The 20,179-nt window shown below is 46.6% G+C and overlaps 1 protein-coding gene across 4 annotated transcripts in view; it reads right to left on the reverse strand.

The window, feature by feature from the left end:
* Positions 1-20,179, reverse strand: part of C7H1orf226 (chromosome 7 C1orf226 homolog) — a 343,498-nt gene that overhangs the window by 31,284 nt on the left and 292,035 nt on the right. For all 4 annotated transcript variants that reach the window (XM_008264164.4, XM_051857177.2, XM_051857180.2 and 1 more), the window contains exons 5-6: positions 20,012-20,120; positions 7,611-7,752 (exon numbers count right to left, since the gene is read on the reverse strand). In XM_008264164.4, the coding sequence (XP_008262386.2) occupies positions 7,611-7,752; positions 20,012-20,120 (251 nt within the window). The remainder of the gene's footprint in view (positions 1-7,610; positions 7,753-20,011; positions 20,121-20,179) is intronic.

The following is a 20,179-nucleotide window of genomic DNA, read 5'->3' on the forward strand; positions in this document are numbered from 1 at the left end:
AGGGAAAATTTTGGAGAGGCAGACTTGTGGCCAAGAGGATGTGCTCACTTTAAAGCTATTGACACTGTCTGAGTCTGTGTGACAGCTGAGTGGAGATATCACTAGGTTTCTGGGTGCCTGTTATTAATTGAATGTTTGTGATCTGCCCCCCTTCCTCTGCCCAATTTATTAAAGCCCTAACCCCCATAAAACAATGGTATTTGGAGATGGGGCCTATTGGAGATTCTTAGGTCATGGTGGATTAATCGCCTTATTGGAAAAGAAATGAGATCTCTCTCCCTCCCTCCCCCTCCCTCCCCCTCCCTCCTCCTCCCTCTCCCTCTCCCTCCAAAGAAGTAGCTGTCTGCATGCCAGGAAGAGAGTCCTCACCAGGAACCAAACTGGCCAGCACCTTGACCCTGGACTTGTCAGCCTCCAGAGTTGTGAGAACTGAATGTCTGTTATTTAAGTCCCCTGGTCTATTGTGTTTTGTCACGGTAGCCCAAACAGACTAACACAGCACATGAATGAAGCGTTCAGGAAAAAGGTCTGGCCAGGAGATAAACTTTAGTTGAAACCATGGGAAGTAGGAAAAGAACACCAGGGACCAAGTCCAGGAGCAATTACACTGGGCAGCCAGCGGGGGTTGGGGGGGGCAGTACTCCTGAAGCTGCGGAAGGTGAGTGCTGCACTCCCAGCCACAGAAAGGCTGGGCCGTTTGGTGACCTTGACTGGTAGTTCAAGGAAGAGCTGGCAGGGCAGTAGATGCCTGACCATTGGAGGCTGAAGAGTTAATGGCCAAAGTGGAGAGAAAATAAGGAAGTAGACAATGAGTACAGACAAGTCTTCCAAGAAGTTTAGATGTGCAGGAAAGGGGAGACAGGGCCACAGGCTACAGGAAGAGACAGGGACAAGGAAGAGATGATTTTGTTGTCTTTTAGATGGAAAAGACTTGACCTGATTTATCTGCAGTGGGCAGGTGAGTCTGCATGGTAGCAGATGCATTGTGGTTCTGGAGATGAGATGGGGGTGGATTGTAAAGGCAGGTAAAAGTGTTAGTCTCAGACAGGAGAAGGCTACTGTCCACTGAGATGGAATCTGGGACAAGCAGAAAGGTGGCAGCCCAGGTCAAGTGCAGGGATCACACATGTGCTAATGCACCAAGATGTGGATGCTGGCTGTCCTTGCTGCCAGGGGGTTACAGTGGAGAGATCTGCTGTTAACACAGAACAGGGGCATCACCAGGCACTTGTAGAGACGAAAGAACAAGGTGCTATGAGCTCAGTTTCAAAGTGCTTGAAATGGCCACTTTTTGCCTCAAAACTGCTATAGATATAGCTTTAACCTCAATGGGACTTACTCTGTTTCAGATGTAGCTCCAAGGTTTCACATGTATCATCATAACCACTCTAAGAGGGGTGCACCACTATTACCATCCCCTCTAACAGATATGAAAACAGAGTCCCATTGCTGGAGGGGTAGGCGTTGGGGCTTCAAGGCTTCACTCTGGGTGGCTGCTGCCTCCTGAGAGGTTCCCTGCTTCCACTCTCGGTCCCACCTCTCACCAGCCTCACACCCCTGCTTTTATTTTCTTCTTTGCATGTGCACTCTCTAAAAGGGTCTTGCTTATTTGCTATTTGTCTGCATCTCCCACCCCAACCTTGAATGTGAGTTCCTCGCCAGCAGGAAACCTGTTTTATTCCGCAGCATCCCCAGTGCCTGCATCACAGCCCGGGCACCCAGGGGGAGTTGGCAAACATTTGTTAAATGAAAGGAGAAACTGAAATGAAGGATCTGATCAACAAGGAGAAGCAAATGACCGGCAGGGGTAGCCCCGTGAGATGCCACAGCAGGAGTGGAGGTGAGCAGGAATGACAGGATGTCCAAGGTGCCTGCTCATCTGTGTGAGTGAGATGTCCACACCCAGCACACGGAGCAGGTGCGTGTCGGGTGCTGCTCAATCAGCCGCTCACTGCCTAGATGGGACACATCTGATTTTGGTGTCTTGTGGAATGCGTTGTATATTTAAGGTGTACAACGTGATGGTGTGGTGTAGTTGCACACAGTGAAATGGCCACCATGGTCAACCAAATTAACCTAGCCATCACTCAGGGTTACTTTTATTGTAACTTACATGTGGAATCTAAAAAGAAATCAAATGCAGAGAGAGGACCAAGGGTGGCTGAGGGAGGATGGGTGATGTGGGTCAGGTATACAAAGTTCAGCTACACAGGATGAGTAAGTCTAGAGATGCAATGGGCACCACAAGGGCTCCAGTTAATAACAGTGTATTCAGGATTTTTCTTAAGAGGTGAGATTTTGGGTGCTTTCGCTACTAGACACAAACACACGTAGGTTTGCTTCGGAAGAAGTCTGATTCTTGGCCGGCGCCGCGGCTCACTAGGCTAATCCTCCGCCTAGCGGCGCTGGCACACCGGGTTCTAGTCCCGGTTGGGGTGCCAGATTCTGTCCCGGTTGCCCCTCTTCCAGGCCAGCTCTCTGCTGTGGCCAGGGAGTGCAGTGGAGGATGGCCCAGGTGCTTGGGCCCTGCACCCCATGGGAGACCAGGAAAAGCACCTGGCTCCTGGCTCCTGCCATCGGATCAGCGCAGTGCGCCGGCTGCAGCGCGCCGGCTGTGGCGGCCATTGGAGGGTGAACCAATCGGCAAAGGAAGACCTTTCTCTCTGTCTCTCTCTCTCACTGTCCACTCTGCCTGTCAAAAAAAAAAAAAAAAAAAAAAAAAAAAAAAAAGTCTGATTCTTCCAAATGCCCCCCCTCCCCGCCCTTCCAGCAGCCATGGGAGCAGGGCTGCCTCCAGGGGAACGGGAGCTCTCCCAGGAAACCCTCTCCAGGAGGAGACAGCGCCCGCAGCAGAGGGCGCAGCAAGGCAGGCGGAACAGGAGCGGCGGCCCCACCTGGCTCCGAGCCCCAGACACTGGCCACGGGCAGCTGGTGCCAAAAGACACAAAAGAGAACTCTCCCCCAGGGTAGAGGACGATAGAAAGAACAAGGGCGGAGAAGAAAGACGGGCGCAGAGAGGGGCAGACAGAGGAGGCACCAACAATGAAAGTGAATCCCATCATTAAAAGCGCCTCTGTAGCCCAGGAGGGGAAGGCTGACAAGGCATCAAAAGGCAGCAAAGCCTCTGCACTTTCCGGTTCCTCCAGAGTAAACAAGCTTCTCCCCGCGCAAGAGAGAGGCTGCCGTCCCATCGCTCGCAGCGCAGCGCCTCCACTGGAAAACAAACAGCGCCTGCTGCGAAAAGCTCCCTAGCCCGGGGAAGTGAGATCCTTGTACAAAAATGCTCACCTTGTACATTCCTGCTCCCCTCCTCTCCTGTCAACCGACAATTCAGTTCTGGGCCCTCCAGGTGCCCCGTCAGAGAGGGAATTCCTCAAGAAAATATTCTGATGGAAGCACTGACCGAAGCAAGAAACACACACCTAGCAGTATATAGCTATTAAGAAAGCAAGTGGGACCCAGGCAATCCAAAGGCTAATTCCCAAGGCCGGTATACAAAGCAGGTTTAGCTTCAAGGCTGCAGCACCACACTCTGCCGATAGAGGGCGCCCGGTGACTCATTTACCTTGGACCTGTCCGACTAAACTGGGCACTTAGGACATCTGCTTGTCCACCTCCTCTTATTCTAGCTAAGTGGTTAATACAGCTTACTACTTATAATAGTATAAAACTTCTTTGCTAAATAGACTAATAAGTAGTAATAATACTACAACTAATACTACTTGCTGGAAACTAACGAAGAAGCTAATACTTAGGGACAGCGTATTACATGCAAGACATTACGCGGATTCACTCGCGCTCTCTCAAAATACCCGACTGAGCAAAAACAACGGCCCAGAGAGAATGTCACATCTGCTGGGGATTGCTCAGCAGTGACAAAGTTGGCGGACTTAGGGTTCAAGTGCAGCGGTTCTGGTACCTGAACCCAGGCCCCTGGGCTGCATCTCTGTCTGCAGCTCTGCATTCTCCCATCACCCACACTGCCTCTTCATGCCTGGGATGGTCAGTGTCGCATGCCAACTGTGCTAGGCACCTACATATGTGACTACAGCACCCACATATGTGACCAGATGTTATTGTAGCTGTTGCTGTGAAGTTTTTTTTTCTTTAATATGAGATTAACATTTTAGTCTGGAGACTTGGCACCAAGCGGATTACCCTCCCTAATTGTGAGCAGGCCTCATCTAACCACTTGAGAACCTGAAGAGAAGCAAACGTGGCCTCCCGGGAGAAAACTGGCATTTTGCTAGCTGACTGTCTTTGCACTCAAACCAGCTTATCACTGGGTCCCCAGCCTGCAAAATGTTGGACTTACCAAGCTTCCATAATCACATGAGCTAATAAAACACTCCCACCCCCTTTCACAGAACGACCACCTTTTCTGTCACTGCACAGGCCCCATCCTCATTACACACAGGCAGGGCTGGGGGTGGGGGTGGGGAGGGGAGCCTGGCTCCTTCCCAGTCTCACAGAGAGGCCACCCAAACCATGCTTGGCCTCCTGGAAGAGACAAACTCAGAGAGCTGGGTGACATCCTACACTTGGAAGTCAACTCTACCAGGCTACGCATGGAACATCCATTCCATTCTTCTTAGGGAGGTGGCATATGGAAGAGGTCTCAGGCATATTAATGTGATTTGAGAAGATTATCTCCAAAACGACAATGAAAATGAAATACAAACATAATTGGCAGGCCACAGGTTCAAAGCCATCAGGGACAGCCAAAACACGTAACCATGCTGGTCTCTCTCTGCAGCCACTCTGACCATTGCCTTCTCGTTAATACTGGGTCCAGCCTTTCAGTCTCACTCCTCCACGTGCTTCAGCAGCTCACTGCTACCGACTCCCCATCCCAAGGGCCATTATTCCTCATCAGGAGGGCTGTTTAAAAGCCTTTCCCTGTTGAAATTTCTACTCAGTTTCCGTGTTCATGTTGGCATGGAGTGAGCATTTAAGAAATGCTTGTTGACAATGACTAAAAGCCCACACTCCTTGGCCACACTCACTGACTGCCGGCTCATTCAACAAGTGTTTATTAGGCGAGGAAGTCTCTCCCCTCCCACTAAAGGTAGAGGAAACTAAATGTCTGCACACAGTGGGCGGAATATTAAAGGTCAAGGACACCAGCCCACAGTAATGAGAACATAAGAACCCAGAGGGGAAAAGGCATTCACATTCTCTGCAAGGGTAGAGGCAAGAGGAGGGGAGAGCAGGTGCAGGGAGGGAGGCCTGCCCGAGGCCACAGCGCTGGGACCGAAGGACAAGGGGGATGTCTGTACAGAGGGGAGAGCGAGGACCTTAGGCAGAGGGAACAGCATGCTCAAGGGCTGGGATACATTTGGGGCAGGAAGGAGCTCAGGCGACAAGAAGTGGGGGCGATGAGGCAGAGAGAAAAGGACAGAAAACAATCCTCACTGGAACCCTCCGTGAACCCCCAGAGAGAATCCTCCTGGTATCAAATTCACTCATCCCACCCCTCTGACAACCACAAGGGCAGGAGGCAGAAGGGGGACAGTAGCGCCCATTACAGGTGGGAAGTAAGAGCTACACCCTAGGTGCTGTCTACAGAAGATGCTACCCAGGCTGTTCTTTCCAAAAGCCCAAACCAGACAATCTCAGCCTCTCTGGCCATGGCTGAGTGGGCATTCTAATTAGGTATGTGGAGGAGATTAGTTCAAGCTGTCAGACGGGAGTCCCATGATAAGGACAGTGTGCACACATTCTGCCTGTGTGCACCCTGGTGGGGCCAAACCCCTTTCACTCTGGGAATAGGTGGCTTCACAGGAGACCATGTCCTTTCTGTTGGTTAGAATTTCCTGGTTTGGGTGTGTATAAGCTGCCAGCGTGACTGTGGGTCTGAAAGCTTTTCAGAGTTAGGCTATGGCTCTCCAACAAGGACATAGGACATGGTCAAAGAACAGTCAAGGAGGCAAGGCATCAATCTCCTGTTACCATTCATCTTTTCCAGAATTTTTTCTATTCTTGATTTCATTTTTTCTTACCCCAAAATAAAAACAGCTAACATGTATTTGGTGGTTACTATGTGCCAAGCACTAGACTTGGCATTTTAAATGTAATGGCTCGTCTGATTATGACAATAATTCCAGGAGGTAAACACCACTATTATTTCTATCTTTCAGGATAACTAAGGCACAGAGAAGTTATGGACCTTTCCCCAAATCACACAGCCAATAACTAGAGCAGCTAGAATGCAAACCATGAGTAGTTCTCCCAGTCACTTTGCAATATTGCCATTTACAACTGAGTTATTCTGTTGTTTTCTAACTTTTGAGGTGGATACTAACTCATTTGACATTCACGCTATATCATAGAGTAATGCAAGTAGTTGAAAATGGAGTTTCCAAAGCACTGGTTTAGCTACAGCCCATAAGTTTTGAATGCCATCACTTACCATGGTTCTCCCTTTATACTAAAAATCTGTATTAGTAAGTTTATAGATAACACAGGAAGAATTAATGTTTTTAATGATGTTAGGCTTGCTATCCAAGAGCAGCGTGCCTTTCCATTGAAGATTTTCTTCATATAAAATCTGTACATTTTTATTGGGATCGTTCAGGAGTACTGTATTTCTTTATTGTTATTTTAATAGATTTTTCCACCATGATTTCTGACCAGTTGCAGGTGGAGTAATGAAACTCAGATATCTATATGTGATACTGGACCTTGAAATTTTTAATTAAAGCCTCAATATTTTTAGTGGTTTTTCAGTTTATTTTCCTGAGAATCTCTTTTTGTTCTCCTATTTCATTTTTTCATCATTTACTATTTTTTTTTTTGACAGGCAGAGTGGACAGTGAGAGAGAAAGACAGAGAGAAAGGTCTTCCTTTGCTGTTGGTTCACCCTCCAATGGCTGCTGCGGCCGGTGCGCTGCAGTCGGCACACCACGCTGATCCTAAGCCAAGAACCAGGTACTTTTCCTGGTCTCCCATGGGATGCAGGACCCAAGCACTTGGGCCATCCTCCACTGCACTCCCAGGCCACTGCAGAGAGCTGACCTGGAAGAGGGGCAACTGAGACAGAATCCGGCGCCCCGACCGGGACTAGAACCCGGGGTGCTGGTGCCGCAGGCGGAGGATTAGCCTATTGAGCCACGGTGCCGGCCCACCATTTACTATTAAACAACAGAGATGCTAAGACATAACTGTGTTTCTTGCCTTCTAATAAGACTTGGAAATTAGAGATAATAAAATGTTGCCTGCATCAAAGGCTTTTAGAACGATGGAAGTTAGATATTTTTTAAAAACTAAAATATTCACATAACTTTATATTAATAACATTTTATATTAAATAAATTTATATTTTTTCTAACTTGTTTTATGGGGGTACCTTTTATTAAAATTGTCTTTGGCATCAGATGAACACTTCTTCCTTAGAAAGCCTTCTCTAATATCAGTTTAAATCCTTCCTCATTTAGTAATTTAAATAATTTCTTGTTTAAAAAAAATGTAGCACATCTCTCTTAAGGAATTTAGAATCTAGAAAGAAATAGAAAAATCACTTTTTAAGTGAACGGAGTGCCTGGAGCGGGGGTGGGGGGTGGGGCACGTCCCTGCCTCTGCAGCCACAGCACAGCGGCCACAGAGCCTACCTGGGTCCCCTGAGCTGCTGCTGTTCCTCTCGCTCTCCCCATCTTCCTGGCCGTCTGCGTTCTGCTGTGTGTGCTGCAGGCTCAGCTTGTGACAGACCTCAAAGGCCTGGCCCACGGTCCGGACGATCCGCATGGCTTGGCTCTGGGAAGCAGAAAGGAAAGAGACCGGTGAAGGCTGCGGAGAATCCACACAGGGCACCAGGAGCGTCAGGGTGGGCGAGGAGGATGTGCAAGGGGCACGTGGCCAGAAACCCACACAGCCAGCCGAGTAGAGAGACGGAAAAGCCTCAGGTTGTTCGGATGTGTGCATACTCACAAGGAAGAGGGCGGAGACCCTGTCCCTTCCTGAAACACTCCAGAAACAGAAACTGTCACCACAGCTCTGAAACAAGCAGTGAACTCAAAGGACAGAGAGCAAACACAGACTCTGCACTCAGCCCCGGATCCTGCTTCCCGAGCGCAACAAGTGCAGGGGATGTGCTTCCGAATCTTCGGCCAACCACTACTGAGTGTTCAGTGAGTCCATCAAACTAAGAGGGACTCACTTTGTGGTTTCGTTTGTTTGCTTTTTGCTGCTGCAACTGTCGGATTTCCTTGAAGCCCCTGCAGATCGAGGGCTGTGGTGATCGGGGGCTTGGAAGCCTGGGCCCAGCCAGCAGAATCAAGCAACACTCAGCATCCGAGTCCCCGGGGAACGGTCATCACCTGCTGCTCGCTAAGTCTCACCTGAGCCTTTCCTGGTTTCACTCTAAGATGCCGCCCACTTGGGCCTGTTCGGTGACTATTTCCCTTGTTTTTGTTTTGCTATTTAACTTCTCTTTCCGAGAGCCCAAGAAGAGAGCTTGATCGAAGCTCTCCATACTCCAGGACTCGACTCAGAGAGGAGAGTACAGAGGAGCCTGTTTCTGGATAGAGTATGCAGCCACCCGAGCAGGCTGGAGAAAGGACTCCAGGCAGGGTTGTCAGGGCCTGGCCTCAAAGGAGAACCACTGCCTACAGGTTGATCACAGGCTTTCACAGACTAGACATGAGTGAGACATGCAGACTTTGAAAGCTCAGGCTGAGAACGCTTGCACACTGCTTCTCTCATCCCCATGGTCGGGAAACATTCTGCCTCCATGGACGATGGTTAATTTAATTTGTGACTCTCACTCTGTACCTGAGTCTAACAGTAATCTGGTGTCAGATGACTTCAGGTCCACTGTGACCACATTCAACAACCTCCACCCCCAAAAAGACACGAAGCGTCATGCATAGCTTCTCATCAGTTTAAGAAAGCTGGCATTACAGTAGCTGATGTCCAGGGTTTCGATGAGCCTACATGGCCTTGTTGAAGGTAATAAAATGAGCCTCACTTATGCATTTCCTCAAGTTGGATGATCAGCTGGCACTCCTCATTACTATCTTCATGAAGCCTTAGGGACCTCAGAGCCCACACAGGAACTGCTGCTGCAATCCATCCTCTGCTGGGTGTAACTCCCGAAATCAGTCCCCTTGCTCTTTCCTCAAGTCATCACTTTCTACATGCCTTCTTTTTTATTTCATGCCAGAGAATCCAAGCTAATAGGAAAAGGTGTCTTGGCTAACCACACACATCCACATGTCTATTTTGGATCCCAGCCCTCCTCTACCCCTGCTAATATTTCTGAGCTCAAACCACGTCCTAGCAGTGAGACCTTCTTACGCTGTGACATTGAATTCTCTTAGTCCATTGTGCCACCTCCAGAGACAGCAGTTCCTAACCCCCACCCATCCCCAACCTCTCGCCCAGGAGCATCGTGACATGTCTAAGTGATGAAAACCCGAAGTGACACGGGAGGACATGGGTAACTTCCATGGGACCCCCAACCCCCATGGTGGGTCAGAACCTCTGTTCCCCGTCTTCACCCTGAGCTTCCTCCTCTGTTCAGAGGGCAGGCTTAAACCCCCTTCTCACACCACAAAGTTTTCAGCAACTAAGAGATGACCAGACTGCATAGGAAGTTGAGATGCAGTAGATATTGATCCTAAGCAACAAGCCACCACCATTCCCATTCCCATTCCCAAAACATACAAAATGTGTGATTTATGGGTGGGCATTTGGCGTAGCAGTTAACACATGCTTGAAATGCCCACATCCCATATCAGAACATCTAGGTCCGAGGCCTTACTCCACTGCCAAAGCCAGCTTCTTGCTAATGCATACCCAGGGAGATAGCAGGTGATGGCTCAAGTAATTGGGTCCCTGTCACCCACATGGGAGACCCAGATTGAGTTCCTGGCTCTGGCTTCAGCCCGGCACAATCCTAGCTGTTACAGGTATGTGGGGAATAAACTAACTAAATGAAATTAAACTGGGACTTGAAAAACAAAGGGGTATGATTTAGAGGACAGAGTGCCTAACAAACCCACGTTGAGACAACACAGCATTCGGCGTTGCCTTTGGCTATCAAGCTGTGCCCTGGTTTTGGAGACTGAGCCAGGAAACTCAACTCTCAGGTGAAAAAAAAAAGTTGTCGCTCACCCAAAGGAGTTATTCCCATGGGCTCCCCCAGATCTTCTGTCCACCATTCCCTTCATGGAATAGACAGAGTGCCTAGGGTCAACCTCTTGCAGCAGAACTCCTTGGTAGTTTCCCCAACCTTCAACACGGCTTTGTATCATCTGCCTGGATGGCCAGTGTTCGTTATATAGAACTTTTCTCCAACTCTGGAGGGATTTTGCAAATGTTTTAGGTTCTGGAAATAAAACAGTCTAAATAATATGTAGAGATCGAATGTTTAACTTCATTGCTTTCTTGTCTTACACAAATTAATCCAGATATCTCCCACTGGATAAATACCTGCAAAGGTTGACTTAGTCTCTTCTAGTGTATAACATTCCCAGAATACAGACCCAGTCTCCCCATTTTTATAATACATTTCCTTAGAAAATTCCAAATTCACTACTATGTTTGCTGCTAAAACCCTCAGGTTTTCCTAAGGACATGTTACAACTCCCACTATCTCTTCAAGTCACTGACACAGCCCTTACCTAATTTTTAAGATTATATTACAAATTAAACATCCTCAAACAGGAATCCATGACTTATGGGATTATACAGATAACTAAATTTGCCTTTGTAAGGAAACACTAAGATTTAAATGAGAAACACTCAAATTTAGAGTTGGTGGGAAATGACTTTTCATGAATCTCCATGAAAATGATGGGTGGTGGGATGCACTCAGAATCGAGCAGAAAAACCTAGATTAGGATTCAAGCCCCTCTTCCATTACCTTCATCAAGATAAATGGGCCTAGAGGTTCAATCAACTATTTATTAGCCCAAAATGGTTGCAAGGAAATGGGTGGGTTTTAATGCTTAATGTTTATATTGTTTTATTTTCACACTTATTAGTGCACTTATTAGGATCAGCAACTGACCCTGATCTCTAGCAGGGTGCTCTGAAAAAGCAGAAAGTGCAGATTATGGGTTTCGTATTCCTGCTTTCCCCACGTTGGAAATGGCATCCTGCCTCCTCAGCCTCCCTCACTGCCTGACCATCCTCCTTTTTTCACAACTGTTCTATGTAGTATTTCTGTAACATCACTGAAGAAGCAAATAAGTGATGTCTCTATTGTATCTCCCATAAATATATGGGTAACTTGCATGATGGCACCTCCCACAGTGCTTGTCATAAAGTACATGTTCAAGAACTATTTTATTCTGGATGTGGAATTCATTGTACTGAAAGACCAGACAGAAAATAAAAGTAGTTCAGGAAAGGTTGAAGTTATTTTATCAATATAGGAACACAAAATTCTAAGAGAACCACGTCTTATGCACATATGCCAGCATCTAAAAGCTAACGCCACCCATCTCCCATCCCACAGCATCAGAGGAAAACTCCTGGGCTGAAGGAATCTGAGCTACTATGCTGGCTTCTGTGTAGGAGGAAACTGTCAACCAAGAGTTCTAAAATCTGCATATTCAGGACTAACTGGTTTCATTTTGATTTATCCTCTACTCTTCTTTAATGTGAAGGCTGTATTTCCATACACAGTAGCATATTTTATGAAAAGTCCTCTGCTCTTGGATACATAATCAAGCTACCCCATCTGCTTTATAGAATGACCACAGACATGAAAGCAACAACCACCTCCTGTCCTTCCCATTTGTCACTCTAGGAGTTAGAAAGTGCTGGGTGGCTCCTAACCCAACTCATAGATGACTGCATGAGTTCAGGTGCCCTTTGACCTTTCTTGTCCTCCTTGCTTTCAGATGATGCTGTATATGAAGACCTTGTTAGGGAAGCAACGACTTAAAGGTAGCTAGTAGGGGCATTCTGTACTTGTCCCTCCCACCATCTACTCTGCACAACCCTGTTGGTTCCTGCCTGCTAGGCCTACTGGCTCCGTGACACCACCTGGAGTCCTCTAGGGGAGGCAACTGATTTTGCCTGCCTGCTGGAACACAGCAATCACACGTGCTGGGGCTTAACAGTTAATCAGCCATGCCTGAGCCCGAGAGAGAGGGAGAAGGGAGAAGGGAGAAGGGAGAAGGGAGAAGGGAGAAGGGAGAAGGGAGAAGGGAGAAGGGAGAAGGGAGAAGGGAGAAGGGAGAAGGGAGAAGGGAGAAGGGAGAAGGGAGAAGGGAGAAGGGAGAAGGGAGAAGGGAGAAGGGAGAAGGGAGAAGGGAGAAGGGAGAAGGGAGAAGGGAGAAGGGAGAAGGGAGAAGGGAGAAGGGAGAAGGGAGAAGGGAGAAGGGAGAAGGGAGAAGGGAGAAGGGAGAAGGGAGAAGGGAGAAGGGAGAAGGGAGGAGAAGGGAGAAGGGAGGAGAAGGGAGAAGGGAGGAGAAGGGAGAAGGGAGAAGGGAGAAGGGAGAAGGGAGAAGGGAGAAGGAGAAGGAGAGGGAGAGAAACACTCCAGTAAAGAGAAGCTTGAAAAAGGACCCTTTCCAGAGGCTCATATGAATTCTTGTTCTTTGGGTCTCCTACGTCACTTCGAAGCAGTTGCTCCCATCTCACAGCCTTTGGAAACCAAAGTGGAGGTGTCAAGACCGAAAGCCACTAGGTACAAAGCCAAGTGAACAAGTGGAACATCAGTAAAGCAGCCTTTTGCAGCTTTGAGATCTGGCCATTCTCAGGAATTTACTGGGCTTTCTTTTTTTTCTAAAGCATCATTATACTGCATGATTTCTGCGCAAATCCAGTTTAGTTTCACATAAGCCTCTGAAAGTGCTCTGCCACATGGATCAAATCTTCCTGTCCAAAAGCCATTTTCTATTAACAGCCAAAGCATGAGTGGGCTCTTGGTTGTCAAGATTAGGCTGGATACAGTTGCTTTGATGTTTTTAAAGCTGGAAAGGAATAGCTAACCTCGGAGTGCTCTCAGCTGCAGATGGAGAGCACTGAGGCTCAGGGGAGTGCCAATTACAGGCCATTTTGTGAAAACAGGGCTGGAAAGGAAGCCGTCTGGGAACATTACACCACTCACCCTCACCACATACAGCCATGTGTTTTGAAACCATCTACCTATTCATATTGACATAAACTCATCTGCCCAGCCCCAGGACATCCCTCCACCCAGCAGAGAGGTCAATATGCTATGGAGAGCTATTCTGTTCAGCACGCCTAATATAGGTAGCAACTGTACCCCTAGCAGGTGTCAATATTTGGTAAACTGCTGCTGAGATCATGACAAAATCACTCCCGGTGAGAGTCGGCTGTCTACTCAAAAGCAGACCAAAGCCTCAATGGTAGCTTTGAGCAGAGGTGAAGCAGATGGCTCATTCCTGTACTTCACTAGTCCAAAGCAAAATTACAGTCATTCAGAATAGTATTTTTTATACTCAGTCCAAGTAATCTGGTTGCTGGTTGGTCCTATGAACTTTGGAAGCAGTTAAGTGCTATACACATCTAAAGAACTGTCATTATTAGTCTTATTCTGCAGCTAATGTAGCAAATTATCTTGGGCACTGTGATGAATTTCATTGTTCTGCAAAAAGCTCTAATTCACAACTTATAGAAATGATTAAAGGAATCATGAGATAAGGAGAAAGTATAAGCATAAAATGCTAAGCATAAAATGCAAAGTGCATATGAAGATGAAGATGAAGATGAGGATGATGACAACAACACTAAGTTGAGAAAAAAGGGCTGACAAGTGGAAGCTCACTTCTGACAAGCAAGGTTCTCTGTAAGTTTATTCCCCACCTTCCACAATCCCACATTTTCTGGGCCCTCGAGATCTGTCTGCCAAGTGCTTCTCCTCCACTCCAGGGAACAAAAGTCCCTGCAGTCGGCTATAGAACAAGTCACAGGTTTATAATCTTTTCATATGTCACAACTCTGAAATACAGTGTCCTTGTCTTGACCTTAACCACTTCAGAATCTCAACAGAAATAGAACTGAATGTCATATTTCTTTAATTAAAAAAAAAACATTAATAGAAGATGTAGCTTATACATATATGAAATGATTACAATATATGGAATTTAAGAATACATATTTAGCCTTATATTCATAGAAAGCCCCAAATTACCAGGGCTCTCAAATGGTAGATGGGTTAGGTTTTGTCCAGTAGGTTACTGAATGGCTCTGATCATATAATTTGATCAAGGCATAAGCCTTGGACAGCCAGAATATTCCTCAGTGTAAGGTGAGTTGCTGTGGCTTTCAATACTGACAGCACACAGCACATCCTAACATTTCCAATAGACTGCTGGGTATTTTCTTATACTCTGCTGGCTGATGAAACACAGCAACATGGAGAAGCTGAGTTACAATCTCAGTGGTCAGTAAGCAGCTGGGTAACCAGAGGAAGTTAATTTCCAGGTAGTGATTCCTGCACCCATAAACAGAGACTTGGGCTAGATGAGTTCTGAAACTCAAAACCACCTGAACATTTAGGTATAAAAACAGTTTCTTTCCTTAGTTTTAGGATCTGCTTCCCTTTCATCTCTCAAGCTTGACCAGACATGTGACTTATACTTTAGCGTGTGACTATCACCATCATTCAAGATTTGGTACAAACTCTAAAGCACCCTTGAACTTGACAGCATTGCAGGAGGAAATGACTTCTCCAAACCTAAACCAATTGAGCTGTTATTGCAGGCAGCATGATTTCAAGGAGCTGCCCACGAAGATAATGGGGAGAGTCCTGCGGCTCCTGTTAATCACCAACAGTTCACGCACGGATGCGCTAATAAGTACAGTCACTCTTAATCAGGGTAGACAGCCATACCCTCCTGAGGCTGGAGAACATGACAGGAGGGCGACAGCCACTCCACAGGAGAGGTCAAGAGACCATGCAAGAAGCGTCTCAAAAGGCAAAGGGCCTTGCAAGTGAGTACAATCATTATATCCCCCAAAGGAGGGGAAGAGGGAAATCCCATGTCATTAGCAGGTGTCTCTGGTGGAGGCTCTCAGCTAAGACAAGACCCACTCGCATCCTCCTTTCTAGCACTCAGCCTAAAGTGTGCTGATGGGATCCCTCCACCACAATCCTGCAAAGCCTTCCCACTCATATAAAATCTGTTCCCTCAAGAGCAGGCCCCTTCATGCATAACCATGCACATTTCTGAGATGACTTTCATCTTATTTGATGGTGGTAGAAACTCAAGTCTAGAGAGGCTCACGTGTCTGTTATATGAATTTCGTGTAACAGGGTTTAGTGCTCAAAGGCCTGGAAGGGGAAGCAAGGGAGCCTGGTTGTAATCTCAGTAGCACTGCTGTGTGACCTGGGTAAGTTACTTTCCTAGGTCTTTTCCTTCTTCAATGATAAAATGGAATCATATTGGCCACACAGAGATACTAAGGTGAAACAAGGAAAATCTACGTCAAATTGATGTGGGCCATTCAGAGGCAAGGAGCTCTTTATTTTTAAGTAATGACTACAGTTGAACCCAGTTACAAATTGGTCTTGGAGGACAAAACTATTCCTTTGCTACTACTGTCGAATGAACCATGGACAATGGTTTAACCGAGTGGTCCAGAATCACACCCTCTGAATTCAGGTCTGACTCCACTACTTACAATGAGTTCCTTAAGGCTCGATTTTCCCATCTATAACATGAAAGGCATAATAGCAGCTATCTCACAGGGCTGCTGTTGAAATAAGATAATTCCTCTCCAGAGCTTAGAACAGTCTCAGGGGCCAGCGCCGGGGCTCACTTGGCTAATCCTCCTCCTGTGGCGCCGGCACCCTGGGTTCTAGTCTCGGTTACTCCTCTTCCAGTCCAGCTCTCTGCTGTGGCTTGAGAAGGCAGTGGAGGATGGACCCTTGCACCCTCATGGGAGACCAGGAGGAAGCACCTGGCTCCTGGCTACGGATCGGCACACCGCCGGCTGTAGCGGCCATTAGGGGAGTGAACCAATGGAAGGAAGACCTTTCTCTCTGTCTCTCTCTCACTATCTATAACTCTCTCTTTCTGTCTCTCTCTCTCTCACTGTCTAACTCTGCCTGTCAAAAAAATAAAGAACAGTCTCAGGCACATAGCAAATACCTGAAACCAAGTCAGCTATTAATATTTGACTTAGTATAAGGCTAAAACTTTTAAGAGCTCTAGAACAATAAAACAACAGGTACTATGTTATAGTTCTGCAATATCCTGCTATCTGGTGAAAGCCCAAATGAAAACCTTTCTCCCAAAAGAATGTCCAAGATGGAAACCCCCTTGGCCATCTGTGTGGGTGACTAAAAGAATCACAGGTATAGCACAAAAATGAGGGCAGGAGCAAGGAGGATGGAGGCCATCTCCTGAGAGGGTTGAGGCACCTGATCAGACTGCCAATCAGCAGAAGAAACAATGTCTTGCCTCAAGGTGAGCCATATGCCAAGGATGACTCTTGCATTAGAGCCCTGCAGTGAGAAACGTGCCCTGGAAACGTGCCCTGGGGATGCATGCAGAGGACTCGATGTGATGTGAAATAACCAAAGTCCTCGGCTGTGGCGTAGCAGGTGTGGTGTAGCCGCCTGCAGTGCTGGCATCCCATATAGGCACCAGTTCAAGTCCCAGCTGCTCCACTTCCCATCCAGCTCTCTGCTATGGCCTGGGAAAGCATTGGCAAATGGCCCAAGACCTTGGGCCCCTGCACTCGCGTGGGAGACCGGAGGAGGCTCCTGGCTTCTGGCTTCAGATCGGCGCAGCTCCGTTGTGGCCAACTCGGGAGTGAATCAGCAGATGAAATACCCACCCTACCCCACCCCTCTGCTTCTCCTTATCTCTCTGTGTTAACTCTGACTTTCAAATAAATGAATTAATCTTTTAAAAAAAGAAATAACCAAAGCCCCGCCTCAGCAAGGAGCCCAGACAAGGTTTTCCTAGGCTAGGATCAACTTGAGCCCTCTGGAGATGATCCAGGCCAGCTGGCTTCCAGGCAGATCTCCCTTTTGACCTCCATTGATCCAGAAATAACCTCACAGGCCACATCTCCTCTCCTCAGGGTCTACAGTCCTTTCTCCTTACCTCTTAGGGATTTCCATGATTTGCCAACTAATACTCTTTCCTGAGCTTGGAGGCTAACCAGGATGGTGTGCAAAAATCTCGCAGACGTGTTCCTACCCCTCCCTAGTTCTGCTTCCTTTCCTAAACAATTCACTTCTCTTTGCAGGCTTGGAAACTGGCCCTCCCACCTATAGTTCAGCAGCAGTGGGGCTCACAGCCCAGGCTGTCTGGAACAATTCCCTCAGCTGTGTGGCTCCAGGCCAGCAAGGGGCCTGAGAACCAACCCTCTTATGAAGGGCTACAGTCTCAGCAGGTGAAGGCGAAAGAAACATAGAGAATAGAGGAGCCAGAGATCAGAATCAGCTCCGAGAGATATGAGACGCAGCAAAAAATGGTATGAGAGGGACCAGATGACTACTCCTTTTCACTGGGTAATGAGAACTTGATTCCATGCTTCCTTTTAAGCTCAAAGTTCCAGGTGGGCATTGTTCTTAGATTCCGGTTTTGGCAGAAGAATCAGATGCCCCTCCGCTCCCCACCATGCCCCTACCATGTATGTGTTACTATCCAATGGCAACGCAATTACAAGGGTACTTCAAAAAATTTGTGGAAAAATGCAGTGAAAAGTTAAGAAGGTTTTTGGTGCAAAAGAATTTTGAAATCCATGCATTTTTCATGAACTTTTTAAAGACTGCATACGGATGGATTTCAAAAATGTTTGTACCAAAATAAATTTAGCTTTTAATTTCATTTCCACAACATTTTTAAAGTCTCCTGATTTAACTGTCTCCTTCACTTTCTTGCTCAAGATTCTTTTGCTCTACATGTCTTCCTGATTCCCGCCCAGTGTCTGCTCCTGGGAACGTGGGCAAGTCATTTAATCTCTCTAAGCCTCCATTTACTCCTCTGTAAAGTAGAGGGAGAGGGTGAAAGCGACCTATCTTAACCTTCTTTACTTACATGTGATAAGGATAAAATAAGACTAATCATTAAAGTACTTGTTAAATGATCAGGGTATTTGTAGCTCTAATATATTCCCAGGTTGATATGATGCAGTCTACACATGAAACTAAAGGCAGAAACACAAAGTCTCAAAATGAATTAAAAGAGGATTTCAGTCTTAAGTTGCATCTGCCAAAAACGTTATTCATGATGTAATTTATAACTCTCAGGAACTTGGGTATTCACTGCACCTCAAAACTGCAGAAGAGCCTTTCATTCTCCCAGGCCCTAAATCCGTTCACCTCCAGCTCCAACGCTTTTCCTTCTCATCCTCTCCCTACTCCTTCTTCTATTAGTTAGCTAATATGCAGCTCAACTTGGGCCTCATTTTTTTTTTCTTCTCTTACGTACTATTATGTAGGTGAAGTCTGGCAAGATACCCTCTTTTTTCCTCCTACCTTTCCAGTTCTGGTACTTTTTATCCAATTCCATGATCAGCATTTTAAAAGCCTGGGCACAGGATGGATACTATAGCTTCAATGTGTTGGAAACATAATCTTTCATCCAACAGTGATGGGAAGTGGGGTCTACCTAATAAGAGGTGATTAGGCCAGGAGGGTTCTGCCTTCAAGAATGGATTGATATTGTTAGCATGGGAGTGGGTCAGTTACCCCAAGAATGTATGTTACAAAATCAAGTTCAGTCCTTTTTTGTCCGTGCACCTCTCACCATGGGATGACAGCACAGAGGCCCTCACCAGATGCCAGCACCGTGCTCTGGGACTTCTCAGTCTCCAGAAGCGTGACACCAATATGTTCCTGTTGTAGCAGCAGAAAACAGACTGAGACAATTGGTAAGAGCACAAATCTCCTTAAAGGAAGAGGCTAATGTAGCAAAGCATAATTCTGTTTGTTGGAGCTAGGGTAGAGAAATGGGAAACATGCCCTGGTAAATCTTGACCCTGTCATCATGCTTGACAAAGTTCCTACAAACCTGTTAAAATGCCTTTTAAAGCATAACATGGTGCTTTGGTTTGCATATTAGTTTAGATGTCCCCTAAAGGCCATGCACTGGGGCCAGCATTGTGTGTGGTAGGTTAAGCTGCCACCTGGGATACCAGCATCCCATATGAGTGCTGGTTTGTGTCCCAGCTGCTCTTGCTCCCAGTCCAGCTCCCTGTTAATGCACCTGAGAAGGCAGAAGAAGATGGCTCAAGTACTTGGGCCCCTGTCTCACATATTAATTACATGGAAAAATAATATAGTTCCACAACCAAATCAGTATGAGTAATGCTGGGTTAAGCAAAGTTACAGGAGTTTCTTTAACCTCTCAGCAACATAAATAGGGCAGTTTCCATGTGGACCATTTGAGATGATAAATGTTTTACAGCATACATCTTAGGAAATGCTGACTTTGACTATCATCCTGATTTTAGAGACAAGGAAGATGGGACCCATTGAGGGGTGGTTGCTTGCATCACAAATCCCAGAGTTCTGGTGGAGAGGTGAGGCTACATAATAGGTTTCCCAACCTCTGCAAAAGGTTGGGAAAGTCTCTCCCAAACCCCAGTTTTGTGTATTACATTTCTGGAGGGATAACAGAGAGGAGGAATACTTCTACAGAACTGTAAAAGCTGCATTTACTCAAGTATCAAATAACGATCCAAGACAATCAGTATGTATCACTGTAAGTTTAAATAAAACTTCCACATGTCATGATCTGCAGCTCACTAATAATACACAGGATTACGAGGAAGCATTTGTCTTCATAAATGACAATGTTCTTCTCTACTGCACGCTAGCGTGAGCATCATTTCCAGTGCTACTTAGTCCTGTTCAGGCTCATCCCTTTGCAATTGTCCATATGTAACTACTACAAAGTTCATACGAAACTAGGAGAGAATTTCAATACATGGGAGCAAGGGCAGATCATTGGAACCCAATGTCAGTATTAAAATAGCCACCTCTAAATCTTCAACAGGGAGAGGGTCCAAGGTTACGGGTGCCCTGGGTCCATTAGAGGAAAGCAGTAGATGACCAGTGAGTGATCTTTACCTTTTTCTTGGATTTAAAGACGTTACACCTGAAGATATTGCTGGCACCATCTCGAGCGATATAGCTGAAGATCTTCAAGTCTTGGGAATCATGAGAGACATAGAAGATCCTAGAGAAAGAGCGAGAGAAAAAAGGAACTGAATATGATGTTAAGTTCAAATCCCCAGT

The sequence above is a fragment of the Oryctolagus cuniculus genome, chromosome 7 (assembly GCF_964237555.1).
Source record: "Oryctolagus cuniculus chromosome 7, mOryCun1.1, whole genome shotgun sequence".
NCBI classification, from domain to species: Eukaryota; Metazoa; Chordata; class Mammalia; order Lagomorpha; family Leporidae; genus Oryctolagus; species Oryctolagus cuniculus.